This window comes from Psittacula echo (assembly GCF_963264785.1).
Source record: "Psittacula echo genome assembly, chromosome: 5".
Taxonomy (NCBI): domain Eukaryota; kingdom Metazoa; phylum Chordata; class Aves; order Psittaciformes; family Psittacidae; genus Psittacula; species Psittacula echo.
The window spans coordinates 42,535,029-42,559,656 of NC_137739.1; the positions used below are offsets into that span (position 1 = coordinate 42,535,029).

General features: G+C 36.9%; 1 protein-coding gene across 1 annotated transcript in view; it reads left to right on the top strand.

Moving 5' to 3' along the window:
- Nucleotides 1–24,628, top strand: part of FSIP1 (fibrous sheath interacting protein 1) — a gene marked incomplete at both ends in the record, with an annotated part of 89,646 nt that overhangs the window by 25,844 nt on the left and 39,174 nt on the right. Inside the window, 3 exon segments of the mRNA XM_080618205.1 lie at nucleotides 2,542–2,706; nucleotides 10,307–10,378; nucleotides 10,382–10,444. Coding sequence (XP_080474331.1) covers nucleotides 2,542–2,706; nucleotides 10,307–10,378; nucleotides 10,382–10,444 — 300 coding nt within the window.

Below are 24,628 nucleotides of genomic sequence, written 5' to 3' on the forward strand. Positions count from 1 at the left end.
AGAGTGGTGGACATGAATCCTTTGCAAGACAGAATTTGAAGTCTTAGGGGAAGGTGGCCCTCTTCTGTTAGGAAAACAAAAGGAAACCAACAATACTATCCCACATCCGTGCTTGGCCCTTCTAAGGTCTTACCTGGTATTTCTTTGTGCTCAAGACAGAGATATAATCTGCTAATGTCCTTCCCACTGAATGGTGGTTGTGCAGGCTTGCTTCCCTGACTATGAGACTGGAGTGCCAGGTTGCTGTGGGGAACCTGCATCTGTTTGTGAACATGAGCTCATTTATTTGGGTTAAGAGGACCAAGCTTATTCATGATATGCAACTGTCTGTACTAGGAGCACATATGCATATTTGTTAGTCAGCTGTTAACTGCGATCAAGAGGAAAAGGCCATGTAAATCACAAATGGTAAAAGAACTCTCTGTTCTTTGTCTCTCCCTGTGTTTCTTGTGATTATGTACTGGGGCTCTAGAAGGGTGACAGCTACTCACCTCAGAGCAGTTCCTTTGCTTTCCTGTGGATGGCCTGTTTTCTTCTTTGGTGATATATTGCAAGTTTTGCATTGAATCTCACACCCTTATTTTGAGATTTGGCTCCAGGTGGTTTCTGCCATGGCATCAATGTCTGCAGTTTCATTCCAAGCCTGGTTTTGACTCGGATTTGTCTTTTTTAGAAGCAAAAAATAGTTTGCTATATGGTCAACTCTCTGTACAGTTTCTTGGATTTAAGCTGTAATATGGTGTCTCCAGAATAAGTGTGCAGACAAGGAGTGCTGAGATGCAAGGTGTAACAAAAGTAATTCAGGATGATGTTCAAGACAGTCCTAGTGCAGTTTGAGGGCTGTGCTTCTCCACTTCATATTAGCATTGGAAAATGTGAGCTTATAGCAGCATGTTCTTTGTGTTTTCTATCTTAGGACTGGTGGAACCACATCTGCCAGATGCTTTCGTCTTCATCTCTATCCTGTGCACTATTTTGCAAAGAAACACAGCACTCCGAAACTGATTTTCATGTGGGCATCAGAAAGTGATGCTTGCTGTGCAGCAGTGGACAGCATGTTCTATATGCAAGTTAGACCACGTCAAGCAATTATTCACAGTATCACAGTATCACAGTATGTTAGAGATTGGAAGGGACCTCAAAAGATCATCTAGTCCAATCCCCCTGCCAGAGCAGGAACACCTAGATAAGGTTACACAGGAATGTGTCCAGGCGGGTTTTGAATGTCTCCAGAGAAGGAGACTCCACAACCTCCCTGGGCAGCCTGTTCCAGTGTTCTGTCACCCTCACTGAGAAGAAGTTTCTTCTCAAGTTTAAGTGGAACCTCTTGTGTTCCAGTTTATACCCATTACCCCTTGTCTTATCATTGTTAGCCATTGAGAAGAGCCTGGCTCCATCCTCATGACACTCCCCCTTTATATATTTATATACACTAATAAGGTCACCCCTCAGTCTCCTCTTCTCCAAACTATAGAGACCCAGCTCCCTCAGCCTTTCCTCATAAGGGAGATGCTCCACTCCCTTAATCATCTTTGTCGCCCTGCGCTGGACTCTCTCCAGCAGTTCCCTGTCCTTCTTGAACTGAGGGGCCCAGAACTGGACACAATATTCCAGATGCGGTCTCACCAGGGCAGAGTAGAGGGGAAGGAGGACCTCTCTTGACCTACTGATCACCCCCCTTCTAATACACCCCAGGATGCCATTGGCCTTCTTGGCCACAAGGGCACAGTGTTGGCTCATGGTCATCCTGCCATCCACTAGGACCCCCAGGTCCCTCTCCCCTACACTGCTCTCTAACAGGTCTTCCTTCAAAGGGAAGCTGAGACTGTTATATTGAACAAATACAGAAACTGCAACAAGGGAAGAGTTTGCATCCATGGAAGGGAGCTATGATAGGAATGGCATGACGTGAGACTATTTTAAAGGTTCAGCTAACTTGGCTAAGAAGCTATAAAGTGAGGTGCATCCTTCAGAAAAAGGGGTTCACTATCCAAATGCCTTTCTTGACTGTACAAGAACTTCATCAAGGGAGTCATATAACCTTCAGAAGAACAGATGGGGAAATTGGGAACTGTCTGATTGCTTTGTGGCCAGATGGCATGGAGGCAAAACATTTGGTCTTACGCAGTTTTATTTCAGGGCTTTTGAGTGGCTATTTAGTGAGGATACAGGCTTTGGACTTTCACAGAAATAAGTAAATAAGGTTTAAGCAGAAGTCTGTTTTGCTATTACATTTGAACAATGCATGTAAATGCTTATGCTTTCTAAAAATTAAACATATTTATTTTTTAAGTCCATTTTAATTTGCTGCTTGGTTATATCTAAAAGTGAAAAAATGTATGCCTCTAATTGTTCTGCCTATATCTGCTTTTGAGTGCTAGGTACATGAATATTTGGCAGGTTTCAGCTATATACTAAAATGGATGAAAACTTGTGTTTTATTCTTAGTATGGTTGATTTGAAAAATAAATACACTTGATGTGTAACTGCCTTTCTAGTCTTTGGGAATGATGATTAAATATTTTCTCTATCTTCCTATAGGAGGGCGTATCTGGCTGGCAAGCACCAGGAGAAGGGTACATACATGACCTGATGGAACTTCATCACCTAAAGGAGATAGACATTAAGTTTCAAGCGCTATTATCTGATAGGGATTTTTCAGCTATTTCCAGCTGTCGCTCAAAACTTCCAAGCCAGATTTATCAGGTATATTACAGAATTTCAGATTTCTTGTTTGAAGTGTGTGTTGAGATCTGATGAAAGTGAAAATACAGCATGTGTCTGTATTTGTATTTTTTGCATTTTTCTTTAGTATCTTCTATTTGTTCTCAAAATAAGTGTGAAAGAATGAAGTGAAATCTTTACGTATAGAAATCATACCAAAAAATGAGATGTTAGTATTTTTAGTTGGTATATAATTCAAAGACTCTCTTGTTTTTAACATTTGCTGAGTCCACACTTTCAAGAAAATAGTTCATATGCAGGAATTGGTAACTCAGATGGTTTTACCTATATGAGGGCCTCAGTGATTTTGTCAGCATGGTGACATGTTACCCATAATAATTAATCTTTGGGAATTAGAATTAGGTTTCTTCTTACCTCAGGGTTCCAAACATGCTTCTTAACTTGTGATCTGAAAGATGAAGCAATTGCTGATAATATTAAAGACTAGAAAATGTATTGAAATCGTGTTTTCCTTATTTGTAATGGCCTTTGTCTTTTTCCCTTACCAGTAGTAGTAAGAACATTTGGGGTCTTAGCCTTGGGAAATGATTGTTTGAATTTTGTACATAGAAAACTCCTATTTATCCTGTGCCATGGAAATGTTGCCCCTGTTATAATGGAGCACACAATAAAATACTATAATTCCTATATTGCACTAATTTGCATAAATCTCATTTAATTTTGTAAAATTTACAGTTTATAACCAGAACAGGTATATCAGAGGCTCTGTAAACCGTGTATGTTGTCAAAACCGTGTTTTCAGTTGCAAGTGTATAAGGGATATATCTCTTTGAATGGCTAAAATACCTGTTGATTTTTTTTTTTTTTTAATAAAGGCACTTTTTTAATGTCATTTTTTTTGATTGACTTCTTTATGAGCTTCAGGTTTTGTTTTACCTATAGCAGTGTTTTCTGTTGCTCTAGCAGTTCCAGAGGAGTCACATTTTGATGCTGATCATGCTGAACTGGGATATAATGTGTGAAATAGGGACTCCCTAGAGTTGGTAATCACTTATGCAAATGGCATTGTCACTCAGTAAGTTCAGGATCATGGACCTGAGCTTGCCAATGATTGCTTGTGTTCACTGTTATGCTTGAAGTTAGTTCCACTGCCTATGATAATGAATACTGTTTGGGAATGTTTGCCCAAGTGGTTGTTGCTTCCTTTTCAGGTAAAAGCTCAGAAGTATTTGAATGGAATTTATATGTATGCTTACTGAAGAGTAACGCATTACCTTGTTTAGTAATACTAAACAACTGAAAAGAGACAGTTAATTGCATAAATTGCCCTTCATTAGTGAAAAGCAGCTGCCCTTCAACTTTGTTTTGCAGGATATAAAAGGTTCTCAGACACTGTAGTTCCAAAAAACACTTACAAGATTCCATTTGTCTTTTTTTTCTTTTTTCATTTTTGCTTGTTTTTTTCAGATAAACATATGAGTCATTTTAATAAAAGCTACCAAATAATAGGACTATTTAAAGGTGGGTTTATAAATTCAGAGAAAGAACCAAACAGGAAAAATATAAGGTGAAGTGAGTAAAAGGCTTTAGTTATTTAAAGCTGGGTTTAGAAGGACACTAATTGTATAAATGCAAAACTAATTTAAAAAAATGCAACCAAACGAAATCCAAAGCAAACCTTCTGACTCTGCAGCTATCCAATTCCAGAAGTGTCTTGGTTGTCAGGTGCCTACCTAGTTGACTACAAAATCCTGTAGGTGCTTTCATTCCCATTTCTCTCCATGTCCACAGCTGCTCTTCTCAGCAGAGGAGGGGGTTGCCTTAGTTTCATTGTGATCCAGACTTTATGCAAGTAAGTGTTAAGTTCTTCCTGAAGCCTGATTTGGTCACAGCAATCTGCATCTGGCACTGTGACATGAATGGATTTGTTTATATTTACATAGAATTTCAGCTGCTAACTTTTTTTTTTTTTTTTTTTTAATGGTAAATGGAGGAGAAAATAGTTGTCTTAACGTTCAGGAATTTGACTGCTTACTGTGGAAGCTTCATACCAGGTCTCACCTTTAGTCCTATTAGTCTTATGTTCTTGGTTATGGTTATTTTTGTTTTGATAGGTAAAACGTCACTCTTCATATACAGCAATAACAAGTCAAGTTCTGAATTTATTTATATGAGTTTATTCCCCACACCTTCTGTTTCAAATAAATTAATAATTGCTTTTTAAAAAAATCAGGAAGCAGCAGCAGCTGAAAAATTAGTGACTACTTCAAATTTAGAGAGCTTCCTGTCAAAAGGCATGAAAAATGACAGTTTGTTGCTGCTTGTGGTCTTTTTAGGACAGTTGTGTTTATTACCATCAATATTCCCTAATACTGTTATAAATGGGAAGTTTTAATGAATTGCTTTTAAAAAATCTTGGTATTCCTGAGACATCAGTTCTGATTTCAAATAATAGGTGGGTCACAGAGAAATATCAGATTTCTTTGTACTGAATGTCTTTGGAATCTGATCAAAGGCAACTGATACCTACCTAGAATAGGTCTGAAGAAATTTAATTGAATGACACTTTTGCCAGAAGAAGATCTTGCTTTGTGATATGTTAATGTGAATGTCACATGCAATAAAAAAGCAGTAAGAGTTCTGGTTGTCTGCCCTTTGTTGGGTTTGATTTCAAATGTTTAATGACAAAATTTTCAATTGCTTCTTCAGCTGACCATAGCAACTAAATGAGTAAGTAAACTAGCTATCAGCGCTGGAAGGCCGTTATTCTCTGTAAAGCCAGTTAGAATTGGGACATATTTAGTAACAGAGCAAATTAAATAGGCAGGAATCACCCTATTTGTTCATCCTCGTACTTACTCTCTAAATGCTGTGAAAGACAAAAATCCTTGTGAGACTGGTATTCAAAACTGATAGTGATAATCTGGTATTATTAAAGTCTCAGGTAAGTTTCTGTTGATTTCTTTTATTCAGCATTTCAGTTTATATTGTATTGCTACTTCTATAAGCGACGTAAATTCTGTAAACTTAATTGCTAGATAAAGATGTTGGCACAGATGCTATGGAATGCAAATTAGAATGCTCTGCAATATTTGTTTCTCAGGAGCTTGGGGTATTTTTAACGTTTTGTTTTTCAAATTAAGGTGCCAAGCTTTAAAAAAAAAAAAAAAAAAAAAAGTCCTGAGCATACAGAATTTAATTTGAATGAGTCTAGTTGTTGGAGGACACCAATCTAATTTGGAACATGGCTTTCATTTCCAATCAGAGACTGATTTCAGTGACATTAATCTGTCTTCAAAAAATCAGTGCTGAAATTCTTTCTGATTTCCATGAGATGTTGATTTCATCTGAGTAGGATATCATGTATTACTGATGAGGAGCATTTGGAACAATTGTTAGTGTGTAAATCATTCACTTTAATTTTAATTTAGAACTTTAGACATAATTAAAACAAAATTAGCTTAAAGGTTGCATATCATAAAGTGGTACTTTTTTTTTTTTTTCATCCAAGAATTGCATTAGATACAACTTTCAAAATACAAACATCACTGACTCAATGGGAGAGCTACTCTCTGCCACTGATACATACTTTGGCAGCATATAGGAAATCTAACTCTGTAATCTTTAACAACTGGCTTTAATTATCCTGCAGTACCATCACTGAGCTGTTACAGAGAAGCATACAGATTTGTCTTTTTGTGCAATGAGCCCAGATGGATTCAGAATGCTTTTCCATGATTAATGTTCTCTTTTACATGGAAATGTTTCTCATCAGAACTGCATTTCTCTCTGAAGCATTTCTTTGTTCTGGTGCCAACTTAATTACATATTTAAAAATGCTTCTGTCTTGCTTAATGTGTTCCTTCCTAAAAAATATGAAGTTGAATGTAATCCTGGAAGAGAAAGGAAAATGGTAGAATGAAGAATATGAAAAGCAAGATTGTGTGTGATGAGTCAAGTTACCAGCTTGAAAAGCTGGAAAACTACCTGAAAATAAAAAGAAATGGAGATGGTGTTTAGAAAAACAATAATATCTGTCTGTTTGATCATCTATAAAGATGATTAATGTTGTGTATTACCCTTATGAGTTCTTTCATACTTGATTCAGTGTCTTTTATCAGAAAAAATATTCATTTTTCAGTTATAGCAGTAGACTACAGTTCCCAGTTTAAAACTAAATAAATACTCAAAATAATAAAAATTCTGAAGATATTTGAATGAGTATAGTTGAAACTAATGTTTAAATTAATGAACTCTTTGATGGTCTATACTCTATGCCAGTACTTCACCAAAAAGACAATTTTGATAGATATCTATTTTAGGGCATGGTTAGAAGCAGGTTAGTAGGCTGATGAGGCTTTTTTGTGCCTCAAGAAGATTGTATGACACTAATACCTTTCATTAGCTGGGATTTTGTTTTTATAGAATTATAAGTGTCTGTGTAATAAACATTTATAGAATTAATAATGTCTATGGAATAGACATTAGAATTTTGGAGAAAAGGGAGTGCAACAAATAAATCTAGCCATTTCAAATACTGGATATTTCTGTTTTGCACTAGAATTGTTACAGCTTTGGCTGTTGCCAAGTACTTACATATTCCCTTGTGTAACAGTTTTATTTTCTACTTTATCTTTAAGATACTTAGATCTTTAATCTCAAACTGAATTCCCTTATGTACACATGCTGTATAATTGAAACAAAATGTTTTGAAGAATCTGAAATGCTGAGAATAAAATGTTTTCTGTGATATACTTCCTATGTTTATTTCTGACATCTTGAGAAAACTATTAAAAAATTAGTAAGTGGGGAAGAGTTTCAACTTTGCTCATATGTTGTGAGTTCTGATCTATTACTATTCATGCCTGAGAGAAATGAGACTGTAAGAACTACTTCCATGAAAGCAGCAACTTAATGCTTTGTAGTGATCAGATATCAAATAGATAATTAGGAACAATTATGAAAGGAATACAGAATGAAACAGAAGATATCAGTGTGCTGCTGTATGCATCTGTAGTGCACCATATAGCTAGACCATTGTGCAGTTGTTGTCCCTGGATGTCATAAGGAGGACAGAAAATAAATGGAAAACTGGTTACCAAAATGTTCAGAAGTGTAGAATGGCTTCTATGCAAAGATTGACTTTTACACAGAATCTGGAAAAAAGGAGTAAAAGGGAATGTATTTGAAGTGTGTTTAACCATTCTGATCAGAAAGGAGAGAGAGAATAATATTTTTTTTTTTTTTTTTTTTTTTTTTTTTTTTTTTTTTTTTTTTTTTTTCCGTATCACCTGATTAGAATTATGTCAGTTGTAGATCTTGATGTTGGAGAAATGTTGAGACAAGTACTTTTTACTTCTGGTTTCTTGTAAATGCTCATAGTCCAGGTTTTATCCAGCACACTGATAGGAATTCTTTAGGTGATATGGCAGAAATCAATATTCAAGAGAAGTTTATGGAGAATAAAGTCATTGTGTTTATCCCAGTTAAGGATTTCCTTTCATAGAACAATAATGTCTTACCAGAGAAGCAACCAGGCTTAAAATGGTACTATAATAAAAGAAAAAATAAGTCAGGATACACAGTTTTCCTAACGTTTGAAAATGTTACTCGTAAGTGCTGGCAGTAGCTGAGATGTCTGCAAAATGAAACATATATGCCTGAAAATATTTGAAAGACACAGATCTGCATACAGCTTTACTTCAAAAACGTATGTGGAAAGTAGTAACTCTTTTTAACTCCTCTCACTGTCACCTTTTAAATTGAGCTGGTACTGCAGCAACATCATTTTCAGAGGTGCTGTTTGCAGTTTGAGCTGTTCTTTTAAGTCTGAGTTCATACAAAAAATCCCAACCAATCCATGCATACAATCCCCAAAATAAAATACTGGGAAGAATAGTATAGCATTTAGTGACTTCTCAGTACCACGAGTTGCAGCATATTCTTATAAGTGTATTTATAACATTGATTTTTAAAACAAATCAAAACTACAGCTCTGATCCATGCTGAGCACTAGCTGCTCACATGGTAATATATCCATATATGCAAAGATCAAAATAGTGGATTTAGAAAGGTAACTGCAGAAATACCTATAACTTAAAGAAAAAAGAAAAAAGAAAAAGAAATATGATGCCATCATCTTCCTTCCCACCTTCCTATTAACAATTTCATTTGTATTAAAATTGCTGGAAGAACAAAGCCATCTAAAAACAGTTCCTCATATTAGAAGGAGCTTCAGTTATACTTTGAGCTGCCTTGCCACCTCTATATTTATATTGTAGATATAAAGATCATATCCTTTTTTCATGTATTAATAAACAAGTTTAAGTCCTTTGTTTTTTTATATTCTGTATAGATGTCAGTCATGCAGATTTCTTGCCATTGGGCATCATATTTAATTAAACCCCCCTCTCTCTGTATTTAGAAGCCTAGCTTTAGACACTCAATATCAAGAATTTGGCTCTAGGTGTCCCACACTAAACTTCAGCCCAGTTTGGAGAGATTCTAGTCATTAACAGATGGTGCTGTTTACATCTGTTACAGGAAAATTTACTGGCATTGTGGTGCTGCCAACTATTGCTGATTGTATATATTCAAAGATTTGTATCATGTTAAAATAAGTCTATTTTCGGCAACTACTAGTTTGGTTTAAATGTCATAACTCCTGGACTGGTTTGATGCTTAGAAAAAGTTGTTTACAGGTGCTTGCTGTTGTTTTATATATTGTAGTTGGGAATTTTTCTGTTGAATGTTAAATTGCAAAGATTGTTTCTCTTAGACACGCTACTTGAAATTCTTTTCCTTGTGTGTGTTTACTAAGATTGCCCCAGCTGCTTCTAAAAATAAGAATGAATAGAGTATGTTTTCATTAAATGGTTGCTCATGTTCCTTTGGGTTGAATTAACTAGCGATTTGGGGTGGTTTTTTGATTGTTTTTTTATCCTCTGCCATTATTTGGATTCCTTGGGTTCTTCTATAGGATGTTTGGTTTGCAAGACAATGCCTTAGTGTTTTTCCAATTACAACATAACTTTTCTGTTTTGCCAATACTTGTCCTTCTTAATAATCTAAATTACATGTAATGAATGTGTTCAGGACTGAGAGAAACTTCAGGATCCTATCCAAAGCTACTGAAGGATGTGACAATGTGCAACCAACATCTTTAATAATGGTTGTGCCTCTAACTCCAACCCACAGAGAGAGGATTATTTCTTATTTATCATGATATCTAGTAAACAAAACCTACAGGCACTTCTTTTCAGTTCTTCCTTTCCTTTCTGGCCTAATTCTGATCCCTGTATGTTTAATAGGAGCAAGTTTTGAACCCCTCATTCAGTCTCCCCTATTCTCAGTGCCTTTTTATTGTTGCAGAATTTAAGTATCAAGAAATTCCTCTTAAAATGTGAAGGGGAAGAATACTTTTATTTAAATAAGTCCAGCCTGTTGTTTAGCTATTCCACTTAAAAATGTGCATAATAATATTATGCATTTGCAAAATTTAAAATTGACATATTATTCTAAACATTTGAATGTTTTCCTAATAGGAATGAAAAGAACGCTTACCTGGATTTGAAGGAGTATAAAGTCATGTTTGACTTCTGCCGATTCTTGTTTTTGTCAGGAGTCTCTGGTTTATGCAAACAGAAGCCTAGAAGCAGTTCCAGGTGAAAAGGTTCTGCGAGACAACAAGGAATGACGTAACCAACAAAATCATCTGAAAGAAGTAGATCTTCAGCTGAAATCCCTTGAGAGAAATCGTGTAAGTTTTCTATTTTTGTTGTATTTTTTCCCCTCAGTTTGAAAACCTTGGAGTCTATAATTGCATGTGTCTTAAAATACAATTGAATTCTGCAACCTTCCCTGGGGAGGAATCCCCAAGGAAGCAAAGTCTCAATTTTTGCCAATCTGGGAAACGCATTTTTCAGTTGTAATGCATGTTTCTCATTAACATAGTGTTTTTCAAAGTGAAGAAAATGATTCTCCTCTCTTCTCCCCAGAGGGGGATAGCAGAAACAATTATAAATAAATACATCCTAAAAGGTTGGTTTTTTTTTTTTTTTTTTTTTTTTTTTTAATGGCTTATATAATTAAGAGTTCTTTGAAGGAGCTGATCTGGTGGTAATGTATACACTAAGTTATTGTGTGATTTAGTTTTGCTAAATTGATTTAGTGTATTTTTGTAACTTACATTTAATTTTATACATTAATTTCATAGATGCAAGGGCCTTTAAAATAGGAGCATGAAAAAGTGGGTAGGGAAAAGACAATTTCAAATCCAAGAGCATCCTACTGTTAACCTAGTAGGCAGAAATTATGTACATTTCTAAGTCATATAGCCAAGACTGACAAAACAAAACTGATGTACCTCTCTCAAGTGATATATGCTATTATTTTCTCTCTCAGTGAGTGTAATTTATTATGTTGTTCTCGTGTTGTGATTAGGAAATTTAACTAAAACCTTGTGACAGGTGAACCTCAAGGACTACAGAAAACTTTTTACTATTTTTTACATATACGTTGTAAACATGCAGTTTCGTCTCTGCTGGAAGAGCTACAAAGCAGCCTATAAAGAAGAGAATTAGCGAGAAAATATATAAAACATTAAAAAACCAGATTAATTCAGTAGGAGAGTCCCAAGATGATACAGTTGTCATTTGATTGGCCTGAAGGCTGATATTGGTACTTATTTTTTATGTTGGATCTCTCACAGATCCTCTTAAGAGCACAGGAGAGAAATCATAGAATCACAGAATAGTTAGGGTTGGAAATGACCTTAAGATCATCTGCTTCCAGCCACCCTGCCACGGGCAGGGACACCTCACACTAGACCGTGCCTCCCAAGACTCTGTACAACCTGGCCTTAAACACTGCCAGGGAGCATTTACCATTTCTTTGGGCAACTTGTTCCAGTGCCCCACCACCCTTCCAGTAAAGAACTTCCTCCTTATATCCAATCTAAACATCCCCTGTTTAAGTTTGAACCTGTTACCCCTTGTCCTATCACTACAGTCCCTGATGAAGAGTCCATCCCCAGCATCCTTATAGGCCCCCTTCAGATACTGGAAGGCCAGCAGCCTCCACGCAGCCTTCTCTTCTCCAGGCTGAACACCCCCAACTTTCTCAGCCTGTCTTCATATGGGAGGTGCTCCAGTCCCCTGATCATCCTCGTGGCCCTCCTCTGGACTTGTTCCAACAGTTCCATGTCCTTTTTATGTTGAGGACACCAGAACTGCACACAATACTCCAAGTGAGGTCTCACGAGAGCAGAGTAGAGGGGCAGCATCACCTCCTTCGACCTGCTGGTCATGCTCCTTTTGATGCAGCCCAGGATACAGTTGGCTTTCTGGGCTGTGAGCGCACACTGAAGCTGGCTCATGTTCATTTTCTCATCAACCAACACCCCCAAGTCCTTCTCCGCAGGGCTGCTCTAAATCACTTCTCTGCCCAAAATTGGATCTGATTGCCTGACCCAAAATATCCTTCTTTTTAAAGTCAAAAATTAAACTACTGTAGACTCAGAAGAATATTACTGCATTACTGAGCTGGCAGCAGTGGTTAAAACCTGGACATAAATGCACATTTTTAATATTTTAACATCTTTGTTTAGTATTTTTCTGCTTTGAGATGAGAAAGCTTTTGTTTCTCCATGAAATGTGCTGTGTGAAGAAGGCGGACTCACACAGTAGTGTACAAGAGACTGAGGTGAGATGACAGCTGGCATGGGTAACCTGATGAAACTGGCTTTTTGCTAGGAAACCCCAAGTATTTTTGTACATTAGCAAGAGGCATCAGTATGGGCAATTGACATGAAAGAGGTGTACAGATGAAGAAGGGGTGTTTGGGAATAGTGAACACAGATTTACCAAGGATAAGTCATGCTTGAATAACCTGATGGCCGCCTTTGATGAAAAGACTGTGTCTGGTCTGAAAGCTGGAGGGCAGGGCTGCCACTCACTGAGTGTTAGGCTGGAAGAGGGAGCTGACAGAAGAGGAAATGTATGAAATTTGTCAAGCACAAATGCAGAGTTGTGCATTAGAGAGGAATAACTCCCTCTAACAGTACAAGGAGGAGCCTGGCTGGCCAGAGAGCAGCCCTGCTGAAAAGGACGTGGCATCATTGTGGATGTTAGACTACACATGGGCCCTACACATGAGCAGCATAGCCTGCAGTGACAAAGGTTAACAGAGTACTTGGCTGTATCAACATAAGCATAGCCAGTAAATGAAGGGAAGTAATTAGTCCCCTTTACCTGGTACTCATTAGACCGTGTTTAGGTTATTGCATGCAGTTTTGGGCTCCCCAGTAAACAAAAATATTAACACACCTGAGCAAGTTCAGCAGATGGCCACTGCGATGATTTGGCAATAAAGCATTTGAACTGTGAGGCTGAGATGTCTTGATTCATTTAACCTAGAGAAAAGATGGCTCACATAGACCTAATTCTAGCTTTCCAATAGCGAAGATGGCATTACACAGAAGAAAGAGCTGTAATATCTTTAGTGAGTTACATGGTGGGAGAACAAGAGACAATATTCATAAATTGAAAGGGGGAGGTTCCAACTGGATTTAAAGAAAAAGAAAATGCCTCTGAGTGTATTTAAGAATGGGAAGCAGGTTGCATGGAGAGACTGTGAAATGTCTGTCACTTTAAATTTTGCAGACCTGGCTGGACAAAGCCATAAGGCATTTGATCTGATCTCATAGCAGACCCTGTTTTGAGCGAGAGGTTGGACTAGAGACCTCCTTGACACTCCTCCTCCCCAGTCTGATGATTTTTTTTTCTCTATTCTGCAAGGAAAAGGATCAAGAATTTTTAAACATTTCTTGGGTGATAATATTTCTTTATTATCATTACATTGAAGGAAAATAGTAATTTTTTCATGTCTGTGCATTGTAGGTATTTGTTTCTTGTGTGTAGGTGATTTTCGTGTTTTTCATGTGGTCTTAAAAGCCTAATCATAGAATAGTTAGGGTTGGAAAGGACCTTAAGATCATCTAGTTCCAACCTCCCTGCCATGGGCAGGGATACCTCACACTAAACCATGCCACCCAAGGCTTTCTCCAGGCTGGCCTTGATGCCGGGGATGGAGCATTCACAACTTCCCTAGGCAACCCATTCCAGTGCCTCACCGCCCTCACAGTAAAGAACTTCCTCCTTATATCCAATCTAAACTTCCCCTGTTTAAGTTTGAACTCGTTACCCCTTGTCCTATCACTACAGTCCCTAATGAAGAGTCCCTCCCCAGCATCCTTGTAGGCCCCCTTCAGATACTGGAAGGCTGCTAGGAGGTCTCCACGCAGGCTTCTCTTCTCCAGGCTGAATAGCCCCAACTTTCTCAGCCTGTCTTCATACGGGAGGTGCTCCACTCCCCTGATCATCCTCGTGGCCCTCCTCTGGACTTGTTCCAACAGTTCCATGTCCTTTTTATGTTGAAGACACCAGAACTGCACACAATACTCCAAATGAGGTCTCACGAGAGCAGAGTAGAGGGGCAGGATCACCTCCTTCGACCTGCTGGTCATGCTCCTTTTGATGCAGCCCAGGATACAGTTGGCTTTCTGGGCTGTGAGCGCACACTGAAGCTGGCTCATGTTCATTTTCTCATCAACCAACACCCCCAAGTCCTTCTCCGCAGGGCTGCTCTGAATCTCTTCTCTGCCCAGCCTGTAGCTGTGCCTGGGATTGCTCCGACCCAGGTGTAGGACCTTGCACTTGGCATGGTTAAACTTCATAAGGTTGGCATCAGCCCACCCCACAAGCATGTCAAGGTCCCTATGGATGGCATCCCTTCCCTCCAGCGTATCAACCGAACCACACAGCTTGGTGTCATCGGCAAACTTGCTGAGGGTGCACTCAATCCCACTGTCCATGTCACCAACAAAGATGTTGAACAAGACCGGTCCCAAAACTGACCCCTGAGGGACATCTCTCCTCTCATTACTGGTCTATAGCTGGACATGGAGCCATTGACCACATCTCTTTGAGTACAGCCATCCAGCCAGTTCTTTATCCACCGAGTGGTCCATCTAGTGGGCATCATAAATATGAGTTTGTTATGGCAGACCAAAAATCCATGTAGTCTACCTTTGGCTTGTGGATGTCTGTATTTAGGAGTAGGTTTGCTTTCTGCAGTAATCAATGTTAGGACAAACACTCTTCCTGTTCTCTTTTATTGCCCTGAAACAGGCACCTCCAGTGCAAATCAAAAGTTTTGTGGTTCAGATGGCAGCATAACCGCAGCAGCATAATCTCAATTACAGGTAACACTGCTGCTGCAGTTGCAAAAACTTCAGCCACTATCTACTTATGCAACGTTTATGCTGGCAGTGCTGGAACTACACAGCTGTTATGGAGTATTTATGGAGACTGTGTTTGCTTTAGAGGCTGTTCATGTGTGCGTGTGACTACAATGAGGCATATTTGGCTCATATCTGTTTGCAGTACCAAAACAATATTAGAACTTCATTTTAATACACTGCTCTATTATACTACACAGTTAAAAGATAGGAGGCAGATAAATATAGGAATTCTGTGCGACTTCAATATATTGAACGGGTTAATGAGTAAACAGATAAAATAAGCCTGCATATTGTAATCTTTTCCTAGTCATTGACCTTTATATCACTTTTTGTCACTACTGACCTTGTCGATGAGGCAAACACAATCTGAGGAAGTGCGTCTGGGAACTGTATGATAGTCTGCAGCAGGCCTGGGAAATGCAGTGGGCTGCTGACTCATTCAAATATTTTGTATATGAATGGGTCAGTTCCAAGTCTCGGTTGCGTTAGAGCAGTATTGTTTGGTATTACATTACTCTTTCAACATAACACACATTTTTTCCTTGGCTAGATTGTGTATATTTAGAACTCTAAATCAATACACTGTAATGTTAATTTATAGTATGTTGTCTGTACCAATGTGTAACTCATGGCCAGTCTAGCATTGCTGTGTGCTATGCAGCACATGGTAAGGCTTCTTCAGGGGGACATACTGTGTCTTCTTAGCAACTGCTGCTCTGTAGCATGACTCTGAGATCACAGCATATAAAGGGGAGCTATTTGTTTATTAGGTCCTCTGTGAGATACTTTGGTTGCCTGTGTAAATAACGAAGTATTCAACTCTGAATGAAAGTAGGCTTTTCCTTCTAATAGTAGAGTAAAATATACAGAAAATGTGCACTTATTTTGTGTGAACAAAGAACAGCCTTCAGAAAATACTGGGGTTTTTTTGGTTGGTTGGTTGGTTTTAGGTTTGTGTTTTGTTGGTTTCTTTTTTTTTTTTTTTTTTTTTTTTGTGTCCTTGATACCCTCTAATCTTATTTCTGGAAACTACAGTTATTACTAGAGAAGTTCGGACAAAACAGTGTGGTATCTGCTTCCTTATGTATGTATGTGACCTACATATGAATAAAGTTTTTCTTATTTGGTGTGGGGATGTCTAAAAATCAAAAGACTTATGCACTGTGGATTGGGCGCCTTGTTTATGTAACAAAGTAATATTTTGGCCATCAATTCTGTAACAGTGTTAGCAGCAAAACTGCTTTGTGTCAGGAAACTGTGATAAAAACTTAAGCTGAATGCTTGGTTTGAAGGGGGAGAATGCATATTCCATGTTTCCAGAATAATGCAATGATTTCTGGAAATACTGTCTGTTATTCAGTAGGTGGCACTGTTCACTGGATGTCAGAGGAGGAAAGCCCTGGCATGCTTCTAGGGGCTGTTATTACTGGTGAAAATGTCATTTCTGTGGTATAAAATACAAGTTGTGAGAGATTGCCTCTTGCTTTTGGCAAGATTCCAGTTTTGCAGCTTGTCATATTCAGTTATTTTTCTACTTTAGTTACTTAAATTGTCTATTTAAAATTAAGGTTTTTAAAATCCATGTTGCATCTAAATTTCTCCTTTACTTTTTCCTAAACCACTGTAATTCACTGTGTAAAATTGGAAATAAATTCTCTGCTCTGAGTAGAGGAGGATTTGTCAGGAGTTAGTTAGGAATGTTATTTCTGAATGCATAGCTATAATGGGCTTTATCATTTTTGAATTAAGTATTTTACAGGTTTAATGTCTCAGAGTTGACTTATTTTAAGAATATACTATAAAAAAAAAAAAAAGAATCCCTTGATAAAATATTTTCTTTTTGTTGTTTCATTTGTTTGCCTGGTTTTGTTTCCTAGACGGAAATTATGGATAATTTAACTAAGCAGAATTTAGCTCTGTGTGTTAGGTAACTTGCATACCTAACTTGATACCTACCTTGCAGTAGGTATAAAGGTAACTTTATTAATAATTATTTTTTGAACGATAGAATTTTGTATTTCTTCTGCTAGTACAAAATGAATTTTTTTGAATGGATTTGTATAATGTTAGCTTTACTCTGACCTTCTCTTTAAGCAGGAGGAATACATTCATCATGCTCCTGGAGCAGGCTGCTTAGGAGGTGCTGGCTTCTGAAATTGTAACATTTTTTGACTCTTTCACTACACTTTATATATGCTGTAAGACTTCATGGTTTCATCTAAGTCTGGGACTAAGCACACAAAACAAGGCTGGAAGATAAGCCTCTAACATACTTTAAAATTGATATAAACCCCAGAAAGCTGCTAAATATTATGCTTGAAGTAATGGATCTAAGGGCTTTAGAATCTGAGTCCCTTCCCACCCCTTTTTTTTTTTTTTTTTGGCATGGGGGGGGAGGGCAGAGGGGGGCCTTAGAGGGGGAAAAATTGTCCCCAGTGAATTAATATACCAAAGAATGTATTGTATGCATTGTTGAAACACATTGTGAAATTTCAATCCAACTGAAATGTGTCTGTACCATGGTTTCTGGGCCCTTGCTGAATTTCTTTTAGGTTTTAGCTTGACCTTAGTTCACTTGTTCTTCATTTGAAGCCATGGCTGACTCTCTGCACATTCTTTCATCTTTCAGTTTCCTGGAAACCATTGAGCTTATCTTTGTTTTGTGAATTGCATTGTTAACTGCTGCTTAAAAAAAAAAAAAAAAAAAAAATTGAGCTGCCAAATGCGTGTTGCTGAGCATTAATGAAAAGAATTTTATATAGAAAGTATAGTAGATGTAGTTATTTTTCAATTGTGGCTTCTACTAGTTGACCATTTGTGATAATCCAGCTGCATGCTTGATGATGTGTTGCGTTGCTTCATGGCAGATAGTAGGTTCAAAAGCACATCAAAGCAAGCTGTTAAGTAAGATAGGTTCACCTTTGCAAGATATGTTTATTTCAAATGTCTTACACGGGAAACTGATTTTTCCTGCCTAGTCACAGGTGCCTGTTTTGGGGTTTTGGTTAAATATATAAATAAATAAATAAACAAATATATAAATATATTTAAAATACACATTGAATATGGACTCATTTAATTTTATGTATACATATGTATAAATAGTGTTATCTCTTAGCACAATTGAGATACTGATATCTACTTTTAAAAAAAGTCTGCTTACTTGCACTAAGTACTTTTAAAACACAAGCTAAATCTAGTTTGCCTAGTCTTAAATTTATCTTCAAATGTCCATACACCTCTAGGAATTATTTTTTCACAAGTTTATGCAATCTAGTTGCCAAATTCAGTATGTGATTGTCAGTTGTTGAGATCCTTTTAAATATCAAATAATATGAAAATACACATATTCTGTTATCTGAATAGCTGAACTTTGCAAGAAGGTGGCCAATTGCTGTGGATGATGCAGAACTAAATTAGTAAATATATCGATGCTGTCAAGAACTTTGATTACCTGCAGGAGCAAAAGACATGGCTCTTCTTGATACAGAATAATGTCTGTCTGTAGGGGAAAACCCAATCAGAATTAAATTCATTACTTTTTAGTGCTGCAGAAAGTCTTGCAACCATTTCATGGTTTACCCTACCTCAGGATGATGACGGGATTTGTTGTTATACAATAACAAACTAACAGCTTTTTCCCTGAAACTGATTGAATTCAATACACCTGATCCTGAGTCTCTATTGGGCAACTTTCAGAAAAGGAGAATAATTTGTTCCTGACTTCTACTAAAATTCTTTTTTCCCTTTAAAGGGAAGAAGAGGACAAAATAAAGTCCTACCATATATTTAGAGGGTAATTTTTGAACTAGATAGTCATTTAACATGGTTTTAAATTACAGTGTCTGTAGAAATTAATTACTAATACTTCTGAACACAGAACACAGCCATATTTTTTGATTTTGTTCACTGTTAGTCCTTCTAGATTCTTCTGATATGCTGTGTAGTAACACATAAATAGCAAACATCTTTATATCAATTCACACAATATCATGTAGTGGTCTGTTTCTGAATAAGCATGCGTTTATATGCCCATAACAGTAGAACCTGTTTAATTAAACATTTTTGTAACACATATTTAATCACAACAAATAGAGTGAAAAAGGACAACTCATCTAAATAAGGTTTTTTGTTTTTCCTTCAGAAGATACTGACGAGTTCCTAAATTCGCCTGCCAAACTGTTGCCAAGCTTCAAATAGATCTTGTTTATTTAAGTTCTACAAGAATTTTTCTCATTATGTGGTTGTACAAAGGTGTTTCAGAGTGAAATGTGGTAGCACATCTACCTGGGAGAAAATATTAGTGTGAAAACCTTATTTTCTTCATTTAAGAAGCTATTTAGTATCTTTTAAGCTACTACACACATGAAGAGAGAAATAAGATAAATAGCAGATGGATAGTTTAAATATTGCTCTCATATGATTAAAATATATTTCCTGTTGATGGTTTTTCACAGGACTGTGGACAAGAGTGAAATAGCTGCTATAAGTATTTATAATAAATAACTTGAAAACTAAAAATTTTATGAAGACTTAATGTAATTTTTGTATAACTGTTAAATTTTTAATACTAAATTGTATTAAAATATTAATCAGTTAAAGTTTTAATGATGCTTCTAGTTTATATTAAAAATTATTAAGATGTTATTTACATATATGCTGGAGCCAGTTAAATTGAACTACATCCATATGATGGTAAGAAACATTGCCAACTTGCATCAAAAGTATTACTTGTGCATTGATACTGTGTATGAGAAGTCATTGCTGGAATGTGATACCTGCAGTGAGACCTGTTGTAAACATAATGAATTCTATTACGATACAATGTACCTATCCTCCTTCTCCCAGAATGTAGAGTTTCCAGTTAAGATGATGACTGCTAGTCGTTTGCCGCAGAATGTGGAGGAGAAAATTGAGAAGCATCTCCCTTCTTGTACTTCTCTTAGATGATTTTGAACAAAGGAAACCTTTTGTCTTTTCTTATTTTTATTTTTTTTTTTTGTGTGTGTGTTTCTCTAACCACTGTAGTAGTTGTTTCCATTCTCTTTCCCAATATCTTGCATATGATCTCATTTTCTTCTGTAGAGTTGAGCGTTCTCATCCTTTTTACTCCTGTATATTATGGTGGTTTATCTTAAAATAATAAACTCTCTTTGACTACCCACCTATCTCTAAATTCGTGTAGTGGTATTTAAAGTCATTGGTCAATCTCCTTCCATTTTGTGTCTCTAACATGATTTGAATGCAACTGTAACTGCACTTTCTTAATTGGCTTTTTTCATAAATGACATTTGACACCATTGAACCTGATAGGAAGTATATTTTGACTTAGATGATAACAGAATTCATGAAAATGAATATGCTTCAATGCTTATATCATTCTTTCAGTACATCCTTTGTCACACCCTGTGAACTCTCTGACCTCAACAAATATAACATTGTACATTTTTTACTACCTGATCTGTTTATTTGCCTCCTGACCCCTCCTACAATCATGTCTAAACTAGGTTACATGTATCCACTTGCAAGGCTGTTTTTCATCCCTTCTTAACTCCCCTTTCAAGTTGTCATCTTTAGTCCATTGTTGAGATAAATATGTGCCTTCAAAGCAGGACAGTGCCCTTCATCACGCAGTTGTATTTTCAAAAAATTGCATATTGCTCTGCTTCCCTCATGCCTAAAGCCTTTTCAGAACACTTTTTAGTGAATTGATGAGGATCATATTTCTAGTTTAAGTATGTCAAGCATGCTGGTCAATGGAGTTTCAGTGGTGTTTTGATACTTGACTGCCTCCACGTATGTGGCTTTTGTATGGATATGCTTACAGGTTTGTTGAGATTTTCTTTTCTCCTTTCTCTCACTGTGTTTGTACACAGCCTAGCATCACATTTCGGTGCAATGACTATGATTTATAGCTGCAATGGTATTAAAATAACTAGCAATTTCTCTGGTTAGTACAGGTGTCCACAGCATAAGATTTTCATCACTGAAGCATGCATGTCCTTTTGAAGCAAGGAGAAAGTGTTTATTTGTTGTTACACATATCTGTTGGCAAACTTAGGAGCTCCCTATTCCTTGCTGCCGGCTAGCACTTTAATCTCTGTGGGAAAGAAGTGTTGTTTTTATTGGCCTGCTCACACTCTATGCACTAAAGAGAAGTAGTCAGGGAAAAAGGCTGTTTCTCTGCAAGAGTTGTAGTGGAAGTCTGTGTTTCTACTTTGCCCTAAGATAACTCATTCAAAATGGGAGAAAAAAAAAAGCAGGGCTGCTGTGGAGGAAGCCTTCTGCAACATGTGCTTAGGTGTAGTTTATCCTTTGTGGGGTCAGTATTAATGTCTTGATCTTTTAATAAGTAACATACAAGTGCGTCTTTCTTTTTTAGGCTTGACAGCTGTGTAATTTAGAGTCTGCGATACATGTCAGCATAGAAATCTTTTGTAAATTTATCTTATACGTGTATGTCTGCATGTACAGATTGTGTAGTAGAGCTTTAATCTTTTCTTGAGACACCTTAACTTATTAGGCTGGGATGGATGGTTGTCCTGGTTTAGCAGTAGCAGCCATTTTTTCTCCTTCTTAGTAGCTGTTGCAGCGCTGTGTTTTTGACTTTCAGCATGGGAACAAAGCTGATAACACAGATGTTTAGCCTGACCAAGGACTTTGTGAGTCTCATGCTCTGCCAGGGAGGAGGAGAAGCCGGGAGGAAGCAGGGACAGGACACCTGACCCAAACTAGCCAAAGAGGTATTCCATACCACAGCATGTCATGCCGAGGATGTAGAACTGAGAGTTCCCGTGAGGGCTATAACGCTGTGGGGTGGGGTTGAGTTATCGGTCAGTGAGGCGTTGTACTCTCTTCCCTTGTTATTTCCTTTATCATTATTATTATTGGTGGTAGCAGTAGTGATTTGTGTTATACCTTAGTTATTAAACTCTTCTTATCTCAACCCGTGGGAGTTGCATTCTTTTGATTCTCCTCCCCGTCCCTCCAGAAGCGGAGGGAAGAAAGGTGGTGGTGGGGGGAAGTGGACTGCGTGGTTCTGATTTACAGCCTGGGCTTAAACCATGACAATGGGTAATCAAACAGCATCTCTAAAAGCAAAGGACAAAAAACACGTAGCAGATGTGCAGGGTGGTGATATTCTTGTAAACTACACCAAACTCTTTGACATACACATCAGGCTCCTAGGCCAAAAACATCTTAAATATCCTAGCAGGATGTGACTGCCCATCCCTTTCAGGTGGGGTCTTGTCACTGTGCCTAATCTTGGTCATATATTTTTTTCTGCCTCACTGTTGATGGTCTTCTGAGTGAATTTATCTTCTCTAATGCCTTATTGTAAAGTAGTGTAATAATACTGCTGTGTATATATATGTATCGAACACTAGACAATATTTGTTGCTAAGAAGAATATTGAACTAAATAATCTGAATAGTTTCACTTTCTGGGATGTTCATGGAAAAGAAGATTGAAACTGGATAACTGCTTATACAAACATGAACGTGGTTGTAGCAGACCTTTTTTCTTCCTAGCTGCTTTTCTTTCTGTAAATCAAAGCTTTCCTTCAAAGACATCTCAAGGAAAAGTGGTGTCTCGCAGCAGGGAGTCTTTATTCTATGGGAAACAAACATTTTGTGCCTGTCCTCTGCTATTGGCTTAAGTGTAATGGAAGCTCCTCGTTTCTGAGAAGGAGCATAAAGGACTTCACCCTTCTTGTTGAAGCCATGTGTATTACCTTCTCAAATTCATAGAATCTTCTTCTTGAAGAAGCTCTTGCCAGTGCAGGCTTTTTCAGTTATTGCTCTTTCTATAAAAAAACCCAAATAACAAAAACGCAAAAAACCCAGACCCAAAGATTCCTATATTAGGATAAGATTTGCATATAAATATAGCACACTAAAAGTTTTTTGGTTTACCATATATTTAACAGGCATACCTGTGTGATGGTGAAAGTAGAGTTGTTTACTGCTAGAATTGTCACTCATGGAATATCTTGTACTAATTTTTCATTTAAGATAATTGGGGAAATAGAATCCCATGTAAATAATGACAAATGTTTTTCTTACTCAAATTTTTAGAGACAAGGCTAGAAAGCAGTTATGAGGAAAGTGACTTCAAGGTGATATCAATAAGCAGCTAACAATTATTAGTGTGATAAAGCAGTGAAAGAACAGTGACCTATTTGGTATTTATACAAAGGAAGGCATTGTGTCCTGTGTTTGTAAGAGTAGTTTGAAGTATGGTGTGATAATGGACTCAGCATTTTTTCAAAGGCATGTCTTTAACTTGAGCTTATATAACAAAAATAAACTGGAATTATGTGAATTCAAGACATTACAAAAGTAAGTCTTATGTAGAATACAGAGAATATGGATGGATTTGTGGAAAAAGATTAGAAATAATATGCATATATCAAACTCTTTATGAATGATGTACATAGAGTGTAATGTGTGACTAGATCAGGAGTATAGATATAAACTATGGAGAGAAACAAGTGGTGCTTAATGGATTTGTGCAAAAAACCATTATTAAAACGTCCTTCCACCTGTAAATAGTAAAAATCCTGAATTCTCAGTGGTTGAAGTTATTGTATGAACAATTTTGATATGTTGTTTATTCTCTGTCTCATTACCAAATGACTTTCAGGGACTGTCTAGTTTCTGAAGGTGAAACAGTGTTGCTTGGTTTGATTGGAGGATTTGTGCCATGCGAATTAATCTTTTAGTATAAGTTCTGATACAGAAATGACCTTTTAACTTTTTTTTGTATTCTTTAATTTTCAATTACCTATTATTTCTTTATTTGTCAATTTGGTTTTTAAACCCTTATAAGGGAATGTTTCTAATTTGTTTAGGAAGCTTTGGTACTGAAGGTAGGAGTTTCAGGTGCAATATATTGTGAAAAAGTGAAAAAAATAATGCACCGTATTGGAAAGTGAATTGATAATATCAGCACAAAAAAAAAAAAAAAGCTGCAAATTCACATTCTTTATACTGATGGTTTTATTTTCATAAAAATTAATAGAAGATAAAATAAATTTGTTTTATTTTTACATGCTATAGGAACTGCTTTTTTTTTTTTTTTTTTTATTTAACACTAGTTTTCCTGAGAAGGAAAAGTAATATCTGTCATCTTGCTTGTTTTAATACCTGGGGTTTACATCAGCATTTAGCTACAGAGTAAAGTAAGTGAGCAAATCTTTTAATTAACCTCCGTGATTATCCATCATGCCCTCTTCATTAAATAGATCTAACAGGGAGAATAGCCAGTTGTTTCTAATAATTTTCTAGTGCTTTTGTGGTTTGTATACTTCAGTGTTCTGAAGGTCGGATAGAACTACCAGACCATAAAATCCAGCCAGCGAGAGATCTGGAGCTAAGAGAGCTCAAGGATTTATTAAGTGATGTGAAACTCTATTGTTTTGTGCATGTGTTACATAATTGCTGTCAATGCAAGGCTGTTAAAATTCCCTGCTAGTAATAACACGAATACCATTTTATAGCTTCAAGAGGAGATAAAAGAAGTTTCCTAGTCAGCACTTCAACAATATCACTGCACATGTCAGTTTTATTATTCTGGGGCCTTTAGTTTTGGCAGATGCTCTCCATTCTGGCTGTGGTGTGGTAATTACCATATAAATTA